The sequence below is a fragment of the Eptatretus burgeri genome, chromosome 5, assembly GCF_056783735.1.
Source record: "Eptatretus burgeri isolate ZD-2024b chromosome 5, Ebu_testis_v1, whole genome shotgun sequence".
NCBI lineage: Eukaryota > Metazoa > Chordata > Myxini > Myxiniformes > Myxinidae > Eptatretus > Eptatretus burgeri.
The window spans coordinates 54663383-54681355 of NC_140965.1; the positions used below are offsets into that span (position 1 = coordinate 54663383).

At 39.6% G+C, this 17973-nt stretch overlaps 1 protein-coding gene and 1 long non-coding RNA gene across 3 annotated transcripts in view; one reads left to right on the top strand and one right to left on the bottom strand.

Annotated features, from left to right (window-relative positions):
• LOC147026458 (uncharacterized) overlaps positions 1-13795 on the top strand; it is an 89317-nt gene extending 75522 nt beyond the window's left edge. Inside the window, exon 3 of the long non-coding RNA XR_015058363.1 lies at positions 13460-13795. This is a non-coding gene — a long non-coding RNA (uncharacterized LOC147026458). The remainder of the gene's footprint in view (positions 1-13459) is intronic.
• LOC147026460 (phosphatidylinositol 3,4,5-trisphosphate-dependent Rac exchanger 2 protein-like) overlaps positions 1-17973 on the bottom strand; it is a 191247-nt gene that overhangs the window by 48755 nt on the left and 124519 nt on the right. For both annotated transcript variants that reach the window (XM_085881887.1, XM_085881886.1), the window contains 2 exons: positions 13479-13581; positions 581-724 (listed from right to left, as the gene is read on the bottom strand). In XM_085881887.1, the coding sequence (XP_085738013.1) occupies positions 581-724; positions 13479-13581 (247 nt within the window). The remainder of the gene's footprint in view (positions 1-580; positions 725-13478; positions 13582-17973) is intronic.

Consider the following 17973-nt stretch of genomic DNA (forward strand, 5'->3'; position numbering starts at 1 on the left):
GATGTATGCTGTCGTCATGACAATGCCAGAACTGCAACCCCAGAAGAGCCTTTTGTAATGCAATGATGCCAAGATCAAATGCTGCCACCAAGCAGATGAAACGTGAAGCTTCCAACTAGTTTTGCCTTTTTGGGGCTTGGCAGAGCAACACATCGCTGTTCTATCCTCTCAGTGACTTTGAAGCCTTATGGCTTTATACTGGTTATTCATGCACCCCAAACTGTGATTGGTGAGGAAACCAGTTTGAGTCCCAATACAGCGACTGCTCTTTATCTTCACATTATTCAACCTGTCCCAGAATTAAAAGATCATGGGGAGACCTGTTCTTCAAGCTCTTACATCTTCTTCTTCTTCTTCTTCTTCTTCTTCTGTCATATGCAGCACATGGCTGCAGGCAGCACCATTTGCTGGGGACACAGATGTGCCGCTGTGGGCTCTTCCATGAGTCGGTACCAAAATATGTATTCTCCAAATTCTTCCTTGATCCCTGTTTCATAAAAAGTGTTTCAAAGCTACTGTTAAGTATAATGTAAATTTGTCCATCAATAAATGAGAAGTGTAACTAATGGTGCCACAAAACCTTGGGAAAAGAACACGGGGTGCAGGGGTACTCTTTGTCCGGCCTGCAGTCGTGGAGGCAGCCGTGTGAAGAGTGAGGGTGGTAGAGAAATGATGACTTGCATGGCTTGCCGGCTCCCTTCCACTTGGTAGGTCATCGGAACATCTGTGTGAAAAAAAGATCACTTGGGTAAGCAAGATGAGGGGAAGGCAAATTTTTTTTTAAAAGGGGGCAGGTAGGAGAAGAGGAGCAAGAGAGTTTGTAGAAAAAAAGTCGAAGAAACAAGTAGCATGAAGAAGGAAAAGGAAGGACGAGGAAAAAGGAGGAAAGCAGAAGCAACAAGAAGGGTGCTCAATAGAGCGCATACCTCCACCACGCAATGCCTGATCCACGAGAACATATCGGGCCCAATACATTTTCGAAATATCATGCTATACAGTACTATATCGTTTTTGGCCCGATCTCTCAATGGTGAAGAATCACTTGGAAAATTAAATAATTCTCGTCTCCAGATCCGGATTCGGATGTTCACCAAAATCTAATCAATTCGTCCTTGTGACACATCAAACCTGTCCACCAAGTTTTGTGAGACTGTGTGTGCAACTTTACGAGACATCGTGCTATATATTATTTTTGGCTCTATTTTTCAATGGTGAAGAATTACTTTAGAAATTCTCCTAGTCAGATCCAGATACAGATCTTCACCAAAATTGAAGCATTTCTTCCTTGTCACACACCCAAAGTTCCACCAAGTTTCATCCGAATCGGTCCAAAACCTTTTGAGATATCATGCTATATATCATTTTGGCCCTATCTCTCAATGGTGAAGAATCACTTTAAAAAAAAATTGTAGTAGTCGGATCCGGTTTCGAATCTTCACCAAAATCTAATCAGTTTATCCTTGTCATGCACCGAACCTGTCCACAAAATTTCATCCAGATCCGTAAACAACTTTTTGAGATATCCTGTACACAGACAAACAGACCAAAAGGGGTGAAAACAACCTCCTTCACCTCTGGTAGCAGAGGTAAATGTATGAGGTGAGAAAAGTAGGGTTGGGATGGGGGGGGGGATAAAATAGAAATTCAGAGGAAGCAATAAAGGGATGGGAGAGAACAAAACGTGATTCGGATCACAATGTAATTAAGGCACAATTAAAGGCCAGTTGGCCCATGCTGCATGTGCTATATCCAAGCATATTGGCCTCATGCAGGTTACAGAGCTTCTGCATGGCAAGGAATTTAGACGGAATATCAGAAGCTATGCTTTTCGAAATATTACCTTGAGATGATTAAATTTCATAATGTAAATGCAAACAGCATGGTTGACTCTATGGCACCGTCTGAAGAAGGGTATGATGCAGTGCTATCCATGCCATTGCATCAAATTGGAACTTTATTTTTTTTTATTTTTTTTTTGAATCAAACTCAATTGGGAGTCTGAAGCAGACTGGATTCCTACAACAGAGCTATTCTACTGCTTCAAAGGCAAAAACTGAGGTGGAAGAAAGTGGTAAGAGGTTGGAAATGTGGAGGAGGGTTGAGGGAGAGTCATAGAAGAAGGAGGAGAAGGAGGAAGAAAAGGAGGAGGAGAAGAAGATGGAATAAATTTGGGATAAAGAAGCATATAGGATAAAGAAAGTTAAACTTTAGAAGTAAAATTAAAGAAGGGAAGGCAAGGAGGAATAAGGTGAGGAGGGTGTAAAGGACCATGGATGGAGAAACAGGGAATGAAGTGAAAGAGCAAGGGGCAAAGTGAAAGTGAAAACAAACAGACCAAAACAGATTACTTGGCTACCTCGACAGCCTTTGGCCTCAGTACTCTGGGCTTAGGGCCAGTGTTCACCCACAAGGGAGTGAGTGTTGCATAGGCCTGCATTTAAAACACGGGATCAATGCTGCTCTGGTCCTCGACATGTCACAGGGACTCACGGAAATTCTATTCATAAAAAAGCTTACAATCACTTTGGGACTCACTGGAGGCTTAGTCTGAATTGCCCCATGGCAGCCAAGACCCGGCAGTTTTGTACAGGGAACTACAATTGTGTCATACAGAGCACATTAAGCACGCAAAATAATGCTATATAATTCCCCATCAAAAAGTGCAATCTGGTGTATGATGCAAACCTACCTGAAACTGGACGAGGATGTAAAATGGGGTCAACTATTTATTATTTATGCAAAAAGAGGCAGAATTATTGACACCCTTCCCATGCTCTTCCAGCAAAAGAAAACTGCATAAGAGAATCAAGAAAAACTACAGAACATAAAGCTTACCTTGTGCAGTGCAGCTTTATGCAGCTTTATTTGGCTGGAGGAGGATGGGAATTTATCGAATATATGAAGCTCTTTCTAACCACTGACTCACTGACTGACTTGTATTAAGATCAGTACCTTCCGGCTGATGTAGAAAGCTGAAAACATGTGCCGATGGACATCGAAGCCAATACTCCAGGAAAAAAAAGAATAATCCCATAACCACCGGAAAGCACCGTAAATGAAAATATAGATAAATGAAAATAAAAATGAAAAAGATGCAGGTGAGCGACCCGAGACAATGGGGAAGCATGGTAACTTTGCATGCCGATGGACATCGAAGCCTATCCACCAGGAAAAAAAAAAATCACAGAACCATCGGAAAACATCCAGAGAGACGGTCAAAAAAAAATGAAAAAAATAAATAAATATATATATATATATATATATATATATATATATATATATATATATATATATATATATATATATATATATATATATATATATATATATATATATATATATATATATATATATATATATATATATATATATATATATATATATATATATATATATATATATATATATATATATATATATATATATATATATATATATATGTATATATATATATATATATATATATATATATATATATATATATATATATATATATATATATATATATATATATGAAAAAAAATCAAATGCAGGTGAGCGACCCAAGACAATGGGATGCATGGTTCGTTATTGCTTACAATGTGTAAGCATACCCCGCTAGTATATGTATATACTTGATGGAGCAGTGGAGGTCTAAAACAGAATTAAACTGACGAGGTTTACAGTCAAAGTTAAACGATTATGTGGTATGTCCTCCTGATGAGCTCATAACAAGAGCGAAACCATGGTTAATGTCTCCACTGTCCTTCACTTGTGACCATTAAATCCAAAATCTTTAAAATAGACTAGAATACGCTCTGCTGAAGCCAGCCGGGTCGGAAGCAAAGTGATTCGCATGGACACATGACGTTTAATGTTGTGTTGCATTATCAGGTTGGAAGTGCTTTGTTTTGGTTTATTATTATATTATGCCTGACCGCAACCACACCTCCAGGTTTATGTGCAGTGAGGCAGAGGCAATGTGTTAGTGTGGCAGATGGCCATTGCTGCTCACAAATCATGCAGCTTTAGATATATGGGATGTGACGTGTGCCTCACTGCTGCATCAAATTGGGAGGTATAAAACATGTACATATATATATATATATATATATATATATATATATATATATATATATATATATATATATATATATATATATATATATATATATATATATCTTCTTCTTCTTTCAGCTGCTCCCGTTAGGGGTCGCCACAGCGGATCATCCGTATGATCAGCATAGTGATTTGGCACATGTTTTACACCGGATGCCCTTCCTGATGCAACCCTGGTCGCCTCTTACGACACAGGGATATGGTACACCTATTTTAACCGGGGTATACACCGGCCCAGTACACTGGTGCTCATTTCGCCGACCTTGGAAGGATGGCAGGCTGAGTCAACCCCCTGGTGTATTAATTCAGTGGCCCAACGGGGCTTGAACTCAGGACCTTTTGGATCCCAAGCCGCTGCCCTAACCACTGCGCCAACACCAGGCTTATATGTACATACATATATATATATATATATATATACATATATATATATATATATATATATATATATATATATATATATATATATATATATATATATATATATATATAGTGAAGAGTGCTCCCCCGATCTCCATTGGATGTAAAGTCCAACATCAAAGCGTCACCTCCAACCCAGAGGCTTCAGCCTGGGTACTCTGTCAAACAGACAGATTTTATGGATGCCATTAGTTAAACATCAAACAGAGCTACCTATCCAGATTTTGGGCTAATTTACCCTCCTCAGGACAGCATACCAATAAATATCGAACCAAAGATGACCACATTCATCATTTATATGTCAAATGTACCTCCCGGCTGTAATGGTGCCCATCAGCCAGGGATTATGTCTCACACGGTAAAACCACATAATCCAAAAAGAACAACAGTCTATCTGCCACACAGACGATTGTTCCCACTTATGCAAACCAATCAACCAGAAGGCACGTGAGTAGTAGAGAAATGGGGGTTCGAGGACACAACATTTACATGCAAGTTAATGGAGAAAATTTAAGGAAACTCTTTGGATATAAACCTAAAACTCCTAAATTTCCTCCTCTCAACTAAATCTTAATGAAGTACTCATGTTTTTTTTTTTCACTATACACCAAATTTACAACTCAGTATTAAGATTTTTTTTTTTCACTGAATAATTTATTTCCAATTCAGCATTAAGATTTTTTTCACTATACTCAAACAGTGAACCAATGAATATTTGTTTATGTATAAATTACAACACTCATCACCATCGAGTATATTAACAAAGAATAAGTTCGAATTTGATTCTTGGTCTTTGTTGAGCAGAGATGATATGATAAACCTCTTTTAATGCTCTTGTCTGAGCCTATCATTTTTCCATTCAAGGATGTTTATTTTCTTTACATCCTCTAACTTATTTGTATAAATTTTCTTTAATAACATCGAATTGATATTTCTCACACTCTTTACGTTTTCTATTTAAATACCAAGCTTGTAATTTTCTCTTTTAAACCAGTAAAAGGCAGCAGTAGCCCATTAAATTAAATTTATCTTAACACTTGTGTTTATCTTAACTCCAAACTATCTTAATACTTATGTTGATCTTAACTCTCAAATATCTTAACTCATGTTTACCTTAACTTTAAAATATCTCAACTCATGTATATATCCATAAAGGCCCGGTCACACCTTGACGTTTTAGCCAACGTATGCTGATTTTTGAATTTTTTTTCTAAAACGCTGGCACACGTTGAATACGTTATGGGTAAGTTTTGATAACATTGAGAGCACGCTGAAAAACACTGCCATACGTCGTTGTACGTTGGCTTTAAACGTTGTACTTTTCGGTTGTCCTCAAATTTTTTCATGCTTGAAATTTCACGACGTATGCCGGCGTATGACTCACACGTTCCGCTACGCTGGCCACAAGTTGTATGCACGGTCTGCGATCGTTGACAGACGTCAACACATGCTACTTGTAAGTTAATCATAAGTTGAGACACGCCGAGGTAATGTTTAGCATACCCGAAACTTATTTCTAACCTATGATTAACGTGTTGTTGGCACGTTACGCGATCGTTGCCACACATCGACAGACGTTACTTTTAAGTTACTCATAGGCTGAAAGACGTCGGTATAATGGATCGTCCTTGCGTCAGCGTCCACGGCCACGGCCAGGACACTTATTTGCAGCATTCTTCAAACTTTTCTTCGGCATGACGAGGATGTTCACACTTCGATGTCGAGCTTGGCTATGATTCCAATTGTCCATCGGCAGCGTCTATTTAAAATAGTCGAGTTTGAGCGTTTTAACACGTTCAGAAGAAACGCTTCAAATTTCAAAACCCCAGCGTCAAAAAACAAAGGCGAGTGACAGCAATTTAAACCGTTCATTGTAAACAATGAAAATAGCTGAGTGGTACCGTTTAAAAGTCGTTGAGTGTAAAAAAAATCCAATTGTTGAGCGCAAGCGTCTACTTTCAATCGTGGAGATGCAGCCATTTAAATCGTTGGGTGGCAGCCTATGAATAGCAAACCCTACGTCACCGGCAAAGATAAACTGCCGCACGATATGGATAAGTTAGGCTATCGTTGGGCATAGTTTGTGAACGCCGGCTACACGATAATTATTCGTTGTTATATCGTATCTATAAGTAATCAAAGCGCTCTATGCACATTATTAGTTCATTGTGCATTTGTCCAACCCGTTATGAATAGACCTAAATCGTAAAAACAAGCTATAGCTCATTGTTGAAAAAGCCCCATAAAAAATTAGCCGCGAAGAACTTCGAACAATGGTGAAAAGATGTCTCCTACCCGTGGACACGCGGACGCAAGGACGATCCATCATAACCCACACCCTCCCCCTCACACTCACCTACTACTGCCAATATGAACAAACTACTACTAATACTAATACTAATACTGATACTGTTACTGTTACTGCTGACATGGACATCGACTCAAAAAGGACTCAAAAACACTGTTGGGTTCCCCTTTTATGAGCAGCATTTTTATATACCAATTCCCAAAACCGCTGGGAACACGTCTTTATATGGCAGTTGTAAGCTAGAAACACGTTCATTTATATTTTTTTTTGTCGACCGGAAGACGTCATTGGAATACATATACATACGTCAATGTCTGTTGGGACTACGTAAAGAATTGGTTCAAAGCACGTCAAACATAAGTTAGAAATAAGTTTCGCGTAAAAAAGACATTACCGCGACGTGTTTCGACTTACGAGTTGCTTATAAATAGCCTTTGTGGACGTGTGTAAGCGTCCACATATCGTGTGTAAAACTTATCCCCATCGCATGTGGAACGTGTGTCAAACGCCGAGTACGTCGTAAAATTTTGAACATGTTTAAAATTTCTTGACGTACTCTACTTACGACGACGTATGATAGCGTACTTTAGCGTTCTACTCACGTATACCAAACTTACTCATACCGTATTTGACGTGCCCCAACGTTTTAGACACATTTTTCTTAGGTCGGCATACGCTGGCAAGATCGCCAAGGTGTGACCGCGATGTTGTCACTTCAATTTCTACGGCAGTTATGATTCGAATCGTTGTGCGTCAGCCTTTTAATAGGCTACGTCACGACATCATCGGCGATGCGTGCAACGCGCTATGCCTAAGTTAGACTATCGTTGGGCATCGGTTGTGTCGGCCGACAACAGGTTCAGCATTCGTTGGTATAAGTTATCTATAACACAACGAAACGTTCTGTGTCCATTACCAATGCGTTATACATAAGACCAAGTCGCTATGAATACGTCCGAATCTTTAAAAAAAAAAACATCAAAAGTTCAACGTAAGCCAGCGTTTTACATACATTTTACTACGTTGCAATCGCTGGCTAAAACGTCAAGGTGTGACCGGGCCTTAAGGAAGGCTGTCAACTCCATTTTCAAAAAAAAACCTATCATCAAAAGCTCCCAATGCTTTCTTATTCACCTCTTCCGTCTATAATTGATGTTAATAACTTATTATTGTATTCATTTTTCGATAGTCTTCTTTCTTAAGAACTGAGCAGTTGTAATAATGTTTAGAGTTTATTGTTTCTTTATTCCCTTTAATTTATCACACTTTTCAATACTATTATCAATATATTTATAAGCATAAGCTTTTGCTCTCAAACCCACAAATTCACTCATTAACTTTCCACCCAATTCATCTTTAAACTTCCCAATAACCTTTTTATTCTTTGTAGAGAATAATTTACTACATGATTCATAATTACTTGTATCATAAATATTAACATCCGGAGACATATCATTGTAAATATCTTCTGTATTGATTTAAAAAATAAAACGAGCTATCTATTCATATAAAGCAGATTAATATTATTCACATATTTCTTCTTTAAGTTGTTGTAAAAGTAATCATACATTAACCATTTTGACAAGTCAAGAATTTATGTTCTTGGGGGCTCCGGGGCCAGATAATATGCACCTGAGAGAATTGATGGAGGTGGCTGAGCAGGTAAGTGAGATGTTCACAGATATTTTCAATTGTTCACTGGAGTCAGGACAGGTACCGGAGGATTGGAGAGTGGCAAATATAATACCATAATTTAAGAAAGGATCCAGGGAAGAATTAGGAAACAATAAACCTGTTAGTTTGACTTCAGTTGTGGGGAAGGTGTTGGAGATATTAATTAAGGACTAGATGAGGAACCATTTCAATCAACACAAACTAATTAAAAGGAGTCAGCATGGGTTTACCAAAGGTAATTCCTGTCTAACAAATCTTTTAGAGTTCTATGAAGCAGTGTCTGATTGGGCAGATGAGGGAAAGGCAGTGGACATAGTATATCTAGATTTTAAGAAGGCATTTGATAAGGTATCACATCGGCAGTTGTTAGGCAAAGTGAGGGCTTGTGGAGTGGCTGGTCAGGTAGCTAATTGGATTGCAAACTGGCTTAGTAATGGAAGCAAAAAGTGGCTGTGAGTGGGAGAATGTCTTGCTGGGAGAATGTAAGTCGTGGGGTACCTCAGGGATCAGTACTCGGACCATTATTATTCATTATTTACATCAACAATTTGGATAATGTGGTGAAGAGTAAGCTTCCCATATTTGCAGATGACACAACGCTTGGAGGAAAGGTGAATAACAGAGGGGGTGGTGATAAGATACAGGAAAGTATTGATTCTTGCATAGATTAGGCAAAAGATTGGCAGATGAAATTTAACCTGAGCAAGTGTAAGGTGGTGGGGATGGGAAAGAACAATGAAAATAGAGATTACAGGATGCAAGGGGTAATTTTGGAGTGTGTCACACAGGAGAAGGATCTGGGGTGGTAATAGATACGGGAGGTAAGCAGGCAGCACAATGCCAGGCAGATAGAGGTGGAGCAAATAGGGTTTTAGGTTGTATTCGGAGGGGATTCATTTATAAATCAAAAGAGGTAGTGTTAACATTGTATAGGAATTTAGTGAGGTAACATCTAGAATATTGTATGCAGTTTTGGTCACCCCAATTCAGGAAGGACATAGATGCCATAGAGAGGGTTCAGCTCAGGGCTACTAGATTGATTCCGGGCCTAGCTAGACTCAGCTATGAGCAGCAGCTGAAGGAGACAGAGCTTTATACACGAGAAAAAAGGCGGTTACGAGGAGATAGGGGAGGGGACTTTTACTCCGAGAGTAGTTAATACATGGAATGGCCTCTCTGGAAAGATAGTGGCAGCAGAAACAGTTGATAAGTTTAAATTAGAATTAGATAGTTACCTGGAAGTTATGGAGATAGAGGGGTATAGGGATGTTGACAGGACTTTTAGGTGGTTTGAGCATTGATGGGTGATTGTGTGCATGTGTACGGAGTCTGTTGGTGGGGGTCTCATCAAGGGGTGTTGTATGGTTGATGTTGTGCATTTTTAACCGAGCCCATGCCCCCTTCCCTGAGGGAAAGAAGAAAAAAAATGTACAAAAGCTTAAAATAAATAGACAAAAAATAAAAATAAAAATAAAAATTTGCATTTTCTTCTTTGGATCTTGTGTTGATAAATTAGTATGGTGTTCTTGCAGACATGTTGGGCTGAATGGCCTCCACCTGTGTCTGATTTCCTTGTATTCCTTCTTTATTCTTCTTGTGTTTTTGTGATTGAAGTTGTCTTTATTAAATTTTTTTAAAGAATATTAATATCACATGTATCACAATGCTTTATTTCTCATTCAAGTAGTGATAGTCCTTCTACAGATCTTTTATGTTTTTGTGTTTGTAGGTCTCTATTATGATTTATTTCAAGAATATTGGTTCACGGAAAAATATTTTCACAAAAAATATAAGTGACCACTATATTCGTTATTGTTGTCTGTCTGTCTGTCTGTCTGTCTGTCTGTCTGTCTGTCTGTCTGTCTGTCTGTCTGTCTGTCTGTCTGTCTGTCTGTCTGTCTGTCTGTCTGTCCCGAGCATAGCTCCGTGGGTTTTGATCCGATCGTGATGAAATTTTGGTGGGAGGTTTGTATCATGATCTAGTTGTGTTTTCCTGAAAATGGGCATGGTCCGCCCATTATGGGCGGAGCCACGCCCAAAAAACAAGTGTTTTTAGGGGGTAGCCGATTTCAATTTGCATCTTCTCCTCGGGATTTTGTTGAATATGACAGGGGTTTCAGTATTTGGTTAGCCCAATGGCACCTGCATAACCCCATGGAGCTCGAGTTTTCATTTTTGTCCCAAGGTCAAGGTCACAAGGTCACGAACTTAGAAAATTGCGATTTTGACACAAAAAAATTTCTTCTCCGAGGGGTTTGTCGAATCTTTCAGGGGTTTCAGTATTTGGTTAGCCCAATGGCACCTGCATAGCCCCACGGAGCTCGATTTTTCATTTTCGTCCCAAGGTCAAGGCCACAAGGTCACAAACTTATAAAATTGCGAATTATGTTTTTAGGGGGTAGCCGATTTCAATTTGCATCTTCTCCTTGGGGGTTTGTCGAATCTGGCAGGGGTTTCAGTATTTAGTTATCCCAATGGCACCTGCATAGCCCCACAGAGCTCGATTTTTCATTTTCATCCCAAGGTCAAGGTCACAAGGTCACGAACTTCGAAAATTGCAATTTTGACATAAAAATCCATCTTCTCCGAGGGGGTTGTCGAATCTGGCAGAGGTTTCGGTATTTGGTTAGCCCAATGGCACCTGCATAGCCCCACGGAGCTCGATTTTTCATTTTAGTCCCAAGGTCAAGGCCACAAGGTCACAAGGTCATGCACTTAGAAAATTTCGAATTTTGACATGAAAATCAGACGATCGCCCAAACTTTGAGAGCGAGGATGACAATATTTTTTATGCATAATCTTGAGGTCATTCCCCACCTAATGTCTTGAAACCATTTTTCTCTATCTCGAACACCTTGCCTGTGGCGCCCCCTACAATTTTGGTTTTACGCTGATTTCATCAAAGTATGGATAATCCGAGGAGTGTGAAATGCCATATATCCTATATGACGTTATATTATTCCTGGAATCTTCCAGAGGAAGTTTTGCACCAAAGGTCATAATCCTTGACCTTTAAAGTTCACAAAGGTCAAATTTTTAAAGTTGTGGGAATCGAACCGGGTTTTCGACCTTCTTCGACAAACTAACTCCATTAAGCTATAGCACGTATCCTGTTTACTTATTTTAATGTCCACAACATTGTTTTGGGACCTTTAAAGGTTATGCAAAGGTCAAATTTTAAAAGATGTTGAACGAAACCGGGTTTTCGACATTTTGCAGCTAATAAACCGTCACTCGTACCACATCATGTTGATCATTTTTATAACTTTGTCAAACATTATCACATTGTCTCATCCTTGACTTCTGAAACAATCTACATCGTCAAATACCGCTCATGAACCATCGTCGTCTTCAGACTTGTTAATATTACAAACGTCACAATATGTTTTAGTCACCACATTTATATAGTATAACTTGACATAAAATAAAATTTTCTTGATGAAAATCATGTTATAGATACCCAGATGGAAGCCCCCGGCCCTTGTATGTAACTCATTGTGTGCTTTATAGGTGGGTGAGAAAGCTGAAATTGATGAACCTCAGAGACTATATCCAGGAAAAGAACCCTGGAGAGGAAACTGGTCTTTAAAATTAAGAATTAAATTCTCTTCCTAGTATTGGCTGCAGTATAATCCTACTGAGTACAATGTACTAAGCTCACACCTAAAAAGCAGACCCTGTGCAAGTGTTGAGCCAGAAGAGCCTTTTAAAAATATATATTGTTTGTACCCAGATATTGTTTGTCTGCCCCCAGACAAGTTTTTTGTACGACAGACAGGTTTATATGTGGCAGGCATTTCCTGTTGGTCAGGATGCAAGCAGCAATAGCTGGTGTGGTATTTGCTTCCTCGTACCCACGACAGTGATGGAGTGTGATCTCAAAACACACACACACGCACACACACACACACACACACGCACGCACGCACGCACGCACGCACACGCACGCACGCACACACACACACACATATACACACACACCCTTTTCATCCATGCCTCCATTACCATCTTTGATCATCCCCTCATCCCTCCCCCAATTTCTTATTTTGGTCAATTTTATCTTGTATTTCTTGGAACTTCACTTAATTTTACTTTTTAGAACTTAATAGCTCAACGTAGTAATTTTTGTCTCAGCCCAAGCCACAGGATTTTATCCTAATTATGGTGCTTCAGCCTGCTATATAAAAACATTCTCCTGCAGCTAGTTGAGTCAGCCAAATAGTGCACAACGCTCCTCGTGTGCTAGCTGTCACTCTACCAAAGATGAGGAAACAGTGTTCATTAAAAACAAAAAAAACATGGAGTGCACTTTACCATCCGATAGATTCGAAATGGAAGGAGACTGGGCGGGACATAGGGGTCTCTGAAAAACGTTTCCATCTGCCATTCGTTCCTCATTTCCTCTCTGTTCCTGCAATCAGGGCCAGCCTTAGGCAGCATGGGGAGCTTTTTGAAAGCCGAGATGGTTCTTCACAAGCGGTGATTCGAAAAAGCACCAAAATGGCTACTTCTTTTTTTATTTTAAATCTCCTCCACTCTCAAAGTCAATGGCCTCATGAGTTCAAATTGAAGCCAGGAAATGAATTTTCGAGATGCATTATGTTTGCACTGATATTTCGCGAAGTGGAATGAAATTAAGATTATACTGTCATTTCTATCGACTCGTTTGCTTCTTGCCCGATGTCCATCTTGTTGTGCATTCACACTTTTAAAAACATGCAATAATTACATCGAGTTGATTTGAATGCACTGTGTATGGTTGCGGCTTTACTTGTCCATGAGTTGACTTGCATTACCAAGCAATTCATTATCTCCATTTCTTAGCTCCTTCTCGTTTTGCTTTTCTCAAAGTTACACTTCAAAGCTGACCCATTATCGGTGAGCAACAATGACACTTTGGGAAACTGGGGGTAAAATGATTTTAACGATTAACAGAATTGGAAGTGTTTGTCGCTGCAGTATGCAGACGATGACGCACTTGCAATGAGAAGCTGCTTCTCTTCCTGAAGAAAAATTAAGGAAACCTTCTCGAGGTCTTTGATCGCCAGAGCAGTGTCTTGCAGCATGCCACACTCTTCCACCTGCAAGAAATGAAAAAATAAATTTTTGGAAGCCTGATGAAAGAAAGGCCAAAAACTGGAAAACAAAATGTGGTGAAGAATTTAACCAGAAGGCAAAGAATGACTACAGACAAAAAATACAAGTAATCAATCTTTGTTTTTCTTTCACAAAATTGGTCATTGTTGTTATTGCTATTATTGTAATCAAAATGTTTCCGAAATCAAGCTGAGAGCTATGGGGCACTGCGGTTTGAATATGAACCAACTGAACACTATAACAAAAACTGCCGATTGTAAGGCAATACTTTTGTTTTGATGTGCAAGGAAGTTTGTTTATGAAAGCAAAGCTGCATGTTACAATGATTTTGGCCAGAATAAAAACTCCATTTTAAAACTATTTATTTTAACAGATGCCGCAAACACTAAAATAGTCAGAATTTCTCTCAGTAGAAGGACTAATGACAAGCAGGCGGTTGCACTCTGTGGGGCCAGCGTGACCCGTAGACAATCTGGCAGGACGTTTATAACTGCCTGCGGCTCAGCCACGCCACCGGACACTACCAGCTTGACACTTTGCTGGTAGGGATTCTGCGGATCCAACTTCATGTTCGTTTTTCATCTTGATTAGCGAGAAAAAACAAACATGAGCACATTGCATCGTTAAATTAATACAACTGCCGTTCTTGTGTTCTTTTGTTGAAAATAGAGCCCTGGAATTACTTTAGGGATATACCTTGGTACACATGTGTGAGTTTATGATGCTTAGAGAGATGCCATTAAAATTTCATGGCACTTGATTTATATCTGCTTTCATCTGATCTTGAGTTGGAAGTTCAGTATATGGAGGGCTCATGGGTAATCATAATGGTTGTAGACCAGGCAGGCTCGTAACGAAGTGAGATAATCAGCCTTGCACCTAATCAATGCAGATAATTTTCAATTTGGCGAGAGTTACTGCCAAAGCTTGCCTGTGACTTCGAGGCTTGAATACCCACAATCCCGTCTAATCCTGGAAGCTGACTTGTAGGTGTAGGTGTAGGTGACTTGGAAGGCAGAGGTGAACCTGACTTGTACTTGGAAGGGAGACTTCCAATAAAGGCTAGACGGTGTTGGAGGCTGAGGGGTGGCCAGGTAGATCAATTGGTAGCATGCCTACTTCTGACCTGTCTGGCACTGGATTTTATCATCTACTCGATGACCCGTGAACCCGTTGGGTTCCCGTTGTGACAGTGGTTGATAAAAAAAATCATCTCAAAAAAAGAAAAAAAGAAAAAAAAGATAGCTCCAGCGAACTATACTGCTGAGGTTGTTTGCATTCATCAAATAATCCCAGAGAACTTGACTGAATTGGGAATTGATTTTTTAATAATTTTTTTGTTGCCTGATTTGAACTAAACTTTATACTGCACACCGCAGGCGAATGGTGAGTAAGGTGGCCCTAAAATTTTTGCGCTATCGTGTACCGTTTTGGCTGTATTTCGGGAACATACATATATACATACATTCATACATACAAGATGAGAGTTTTAGTAATATATAGATGAGTCTATAATTAAACTAAAATGTGTATTGGATGCAGTGGCGGTTGTGTACGAGTAAGATTTGAGTGCAACATAATTTGGATGTGGACATACAGCCAGCTGTCTGCACTTAGGGGTCTTATATGTATGCTTGCACAATAACATAATGTTATTCTGCAATGTAAAATATTTCAAATAAATCTTACATAAAATGTGACAGTGTATTTTAAAACATAATCTTTGAACAGTCAAATCATATATTTCCCCTTTAACATGCATACACATTCTGCATTTGTATCATGGCCTTCATGTTTCCCAGCAATATTTTCAGAGATTTCTTGTAATTCCCTTCTAAAGGGGCTGTCACACCTTGACGATTTAGCCAGCGTATGCAGACGTATGAAAAATTTGTCTAAAACGCTGGCACACGTCAAATACGTTATGGGTAAGTTTTGTATACGTTAAGAGCATGCTGAAGCACGCTGGCATATGTCGTAGTACGCCGAGCTCGTCGACAAATTTTAACATGCTCAAAATTTTTCGATGTATGCCAGCGTATGACTCGCACGTTCCGCATACGCTGGCCATAAGTTGTAGGCTCGTTACGCGATCGTTGACACACGTTACTTGTAAGTTACTCATAAGTCGAAACACGTCGAGGTAATGTTTAGCGTACCCGAAACTTATATCTAACCGATGAGTAACGTGTTGTAGGCACGTTATGCGATCATTGAAACACGTCGACACACGTTACTTGTAAGTTACTCATAAGTCGAAACATGTCGAGGTAATGTTTAGCTAACCCGAAACTTATTTCTAACCTATGAGTAACGTGCTTTGAACCTATGTGTAACGTATCTCCAAAGCACATTGACGTATGTAGACGTATTTCACATCTTTCAGATGACCACAGAACTTACTGAACGTGTTTCTAACTTACAGGTACCGTATAATGGCGTATTGGCAGTGTTTAGGGGAATTGGTATATAAAAATGGGCTTCACAGGAGGAACCCGTCAGTGTTCCAGACTCCATGTTTTTTTTTTTTTCTTCGGCATGACGGTGATGTTGACACTTCGATTTCTAGTGCGGTTATGATTTAAATCGTTGAGCGGCAGCCTATGAATAGCCTATGTCACGTGATCGTCGACGATACGCTGCCGCATGCTATGCATACGTTAGACTATCGTTGGGCATACGTTGTGATTGCCGACAACACGCTAAGCATTCCTTGGTACAAGTTATCTATGTTATTGAAACGTTCTGTGTACGTTACTAATACGTTATGCATTTGTCCAACTCGTTGTGAATATGCCAAAAACATAAAAAAGCATCAATAGTTCAGTGTAGAAAAACATAAAAAAAAAAAGCCGAAGAAAACTTCGAAGAATGCTGCAAAGAAGTCTCCTGGCCGTGGCCGTAAGGAGGATCCATCATCACCCACACCCTCCCCATTACACTCATCTACTACGACTGACATGGACCTACTACTACTACTACTACTAATTACATGCTCACCTACTACTACTACTGATACTACTGACATGGACATGTACTCATATCACCATGCAGTCTGAAACACTGACGGGTTCCTCCTGTGAAGCCCATTTTTATATACCAATTCCCCTAAACGCTGCCAATACGCCATTATACGGTAAATGTAAGTTAGAAACACGTTCAGTAAGTTCTGTGGTCATCCGGAAGACGTCAATCAAATATGTCTACATACGTCAATGTGCGTTGGAGAGACGTTACACATAGGTTCAAAGCATGTTACTCATAGGTTAGAAATTAGTTTCAGGTACGCTAAACATTACCTCGACGAGTTTCGACTAATGAGTAACTTACAAGTAACGCGTGTCGACGTGTGTCAACGATCGCATAACGTGCCTTCAACTTATGGCCAGCATATGCGGAACGTGTGAGTCATACGCTGGCATACGTCGAAAAATTTTGAGCATGCTTAAAATTTGTCGACGTGCTCGGCGTACTACTACGTATGCCAGCGTGCTTCAGCGTGCTCTTAACCTATACAAAACTTACCCATAACATATTCGACAAATTTTTCATACGTCGGCATATGCTGGCTAAAACGTCAAGGTGTGACAGGGCATGACGGTGATGTTGACACTTCGATGTCTAGTGCGGTTATGATTTGAATCGTCGAGCAGCAGCCTTTTAATCAGCTATGCCACGTGATCATCGGCGATACGCTGCCGCGCTATGCATATGTTAGACTATCGTTGGGCATACGTTGTGAACGCCGACAACACGCTAAGCATTCGTTGATACAAGTTATCTATATGTTATCGAAACGTTCTGTGTACGTTACTAATACCTTATGCATATGTCCAACTCGTTATGAATACGTCCAAAACTGGAAAAAAACATCAATAGTTCAGCATACGCCAGCGTTTTACATACATTTTGATACGTTGCCATACGCTGGCTAAAACGTCAAGGTGTGACCGCCCCTTAAGCAGTGAGTGAAACCCTCAGAGCATGTTTCAGGATTGTTGTGTTATCCTGAGACGAGCCAAAAGTGAATTTTTTTTTTTTTTTTTTAAAGAAGAAATAATTTTTTTTGAAAGAAAACAAAAGTAAAAACTCAATCGACTCCACTAATTTGAACAAAAAAGCGAGAGCAGACCCGGTGTCAAGGCAACGTTTCGTCGGCTTCACAGCCGGCTTCATCAGGCACAATAGACCCCGGGCCTCCTCATGTGTCCGGTTTTTATTTCGATACGACTGCTCATTTCCGGTCACGTGGAGGAGTGCTTTTTTAAATTTTATTTTGCAAAAGCAAAAACAAACGTCAAATCACATCATTGAATGGGTGCTCTGCTATTTTTCGTTTTTATTTTCACGTGATCTGGTGTTGTGGGTGAACACAT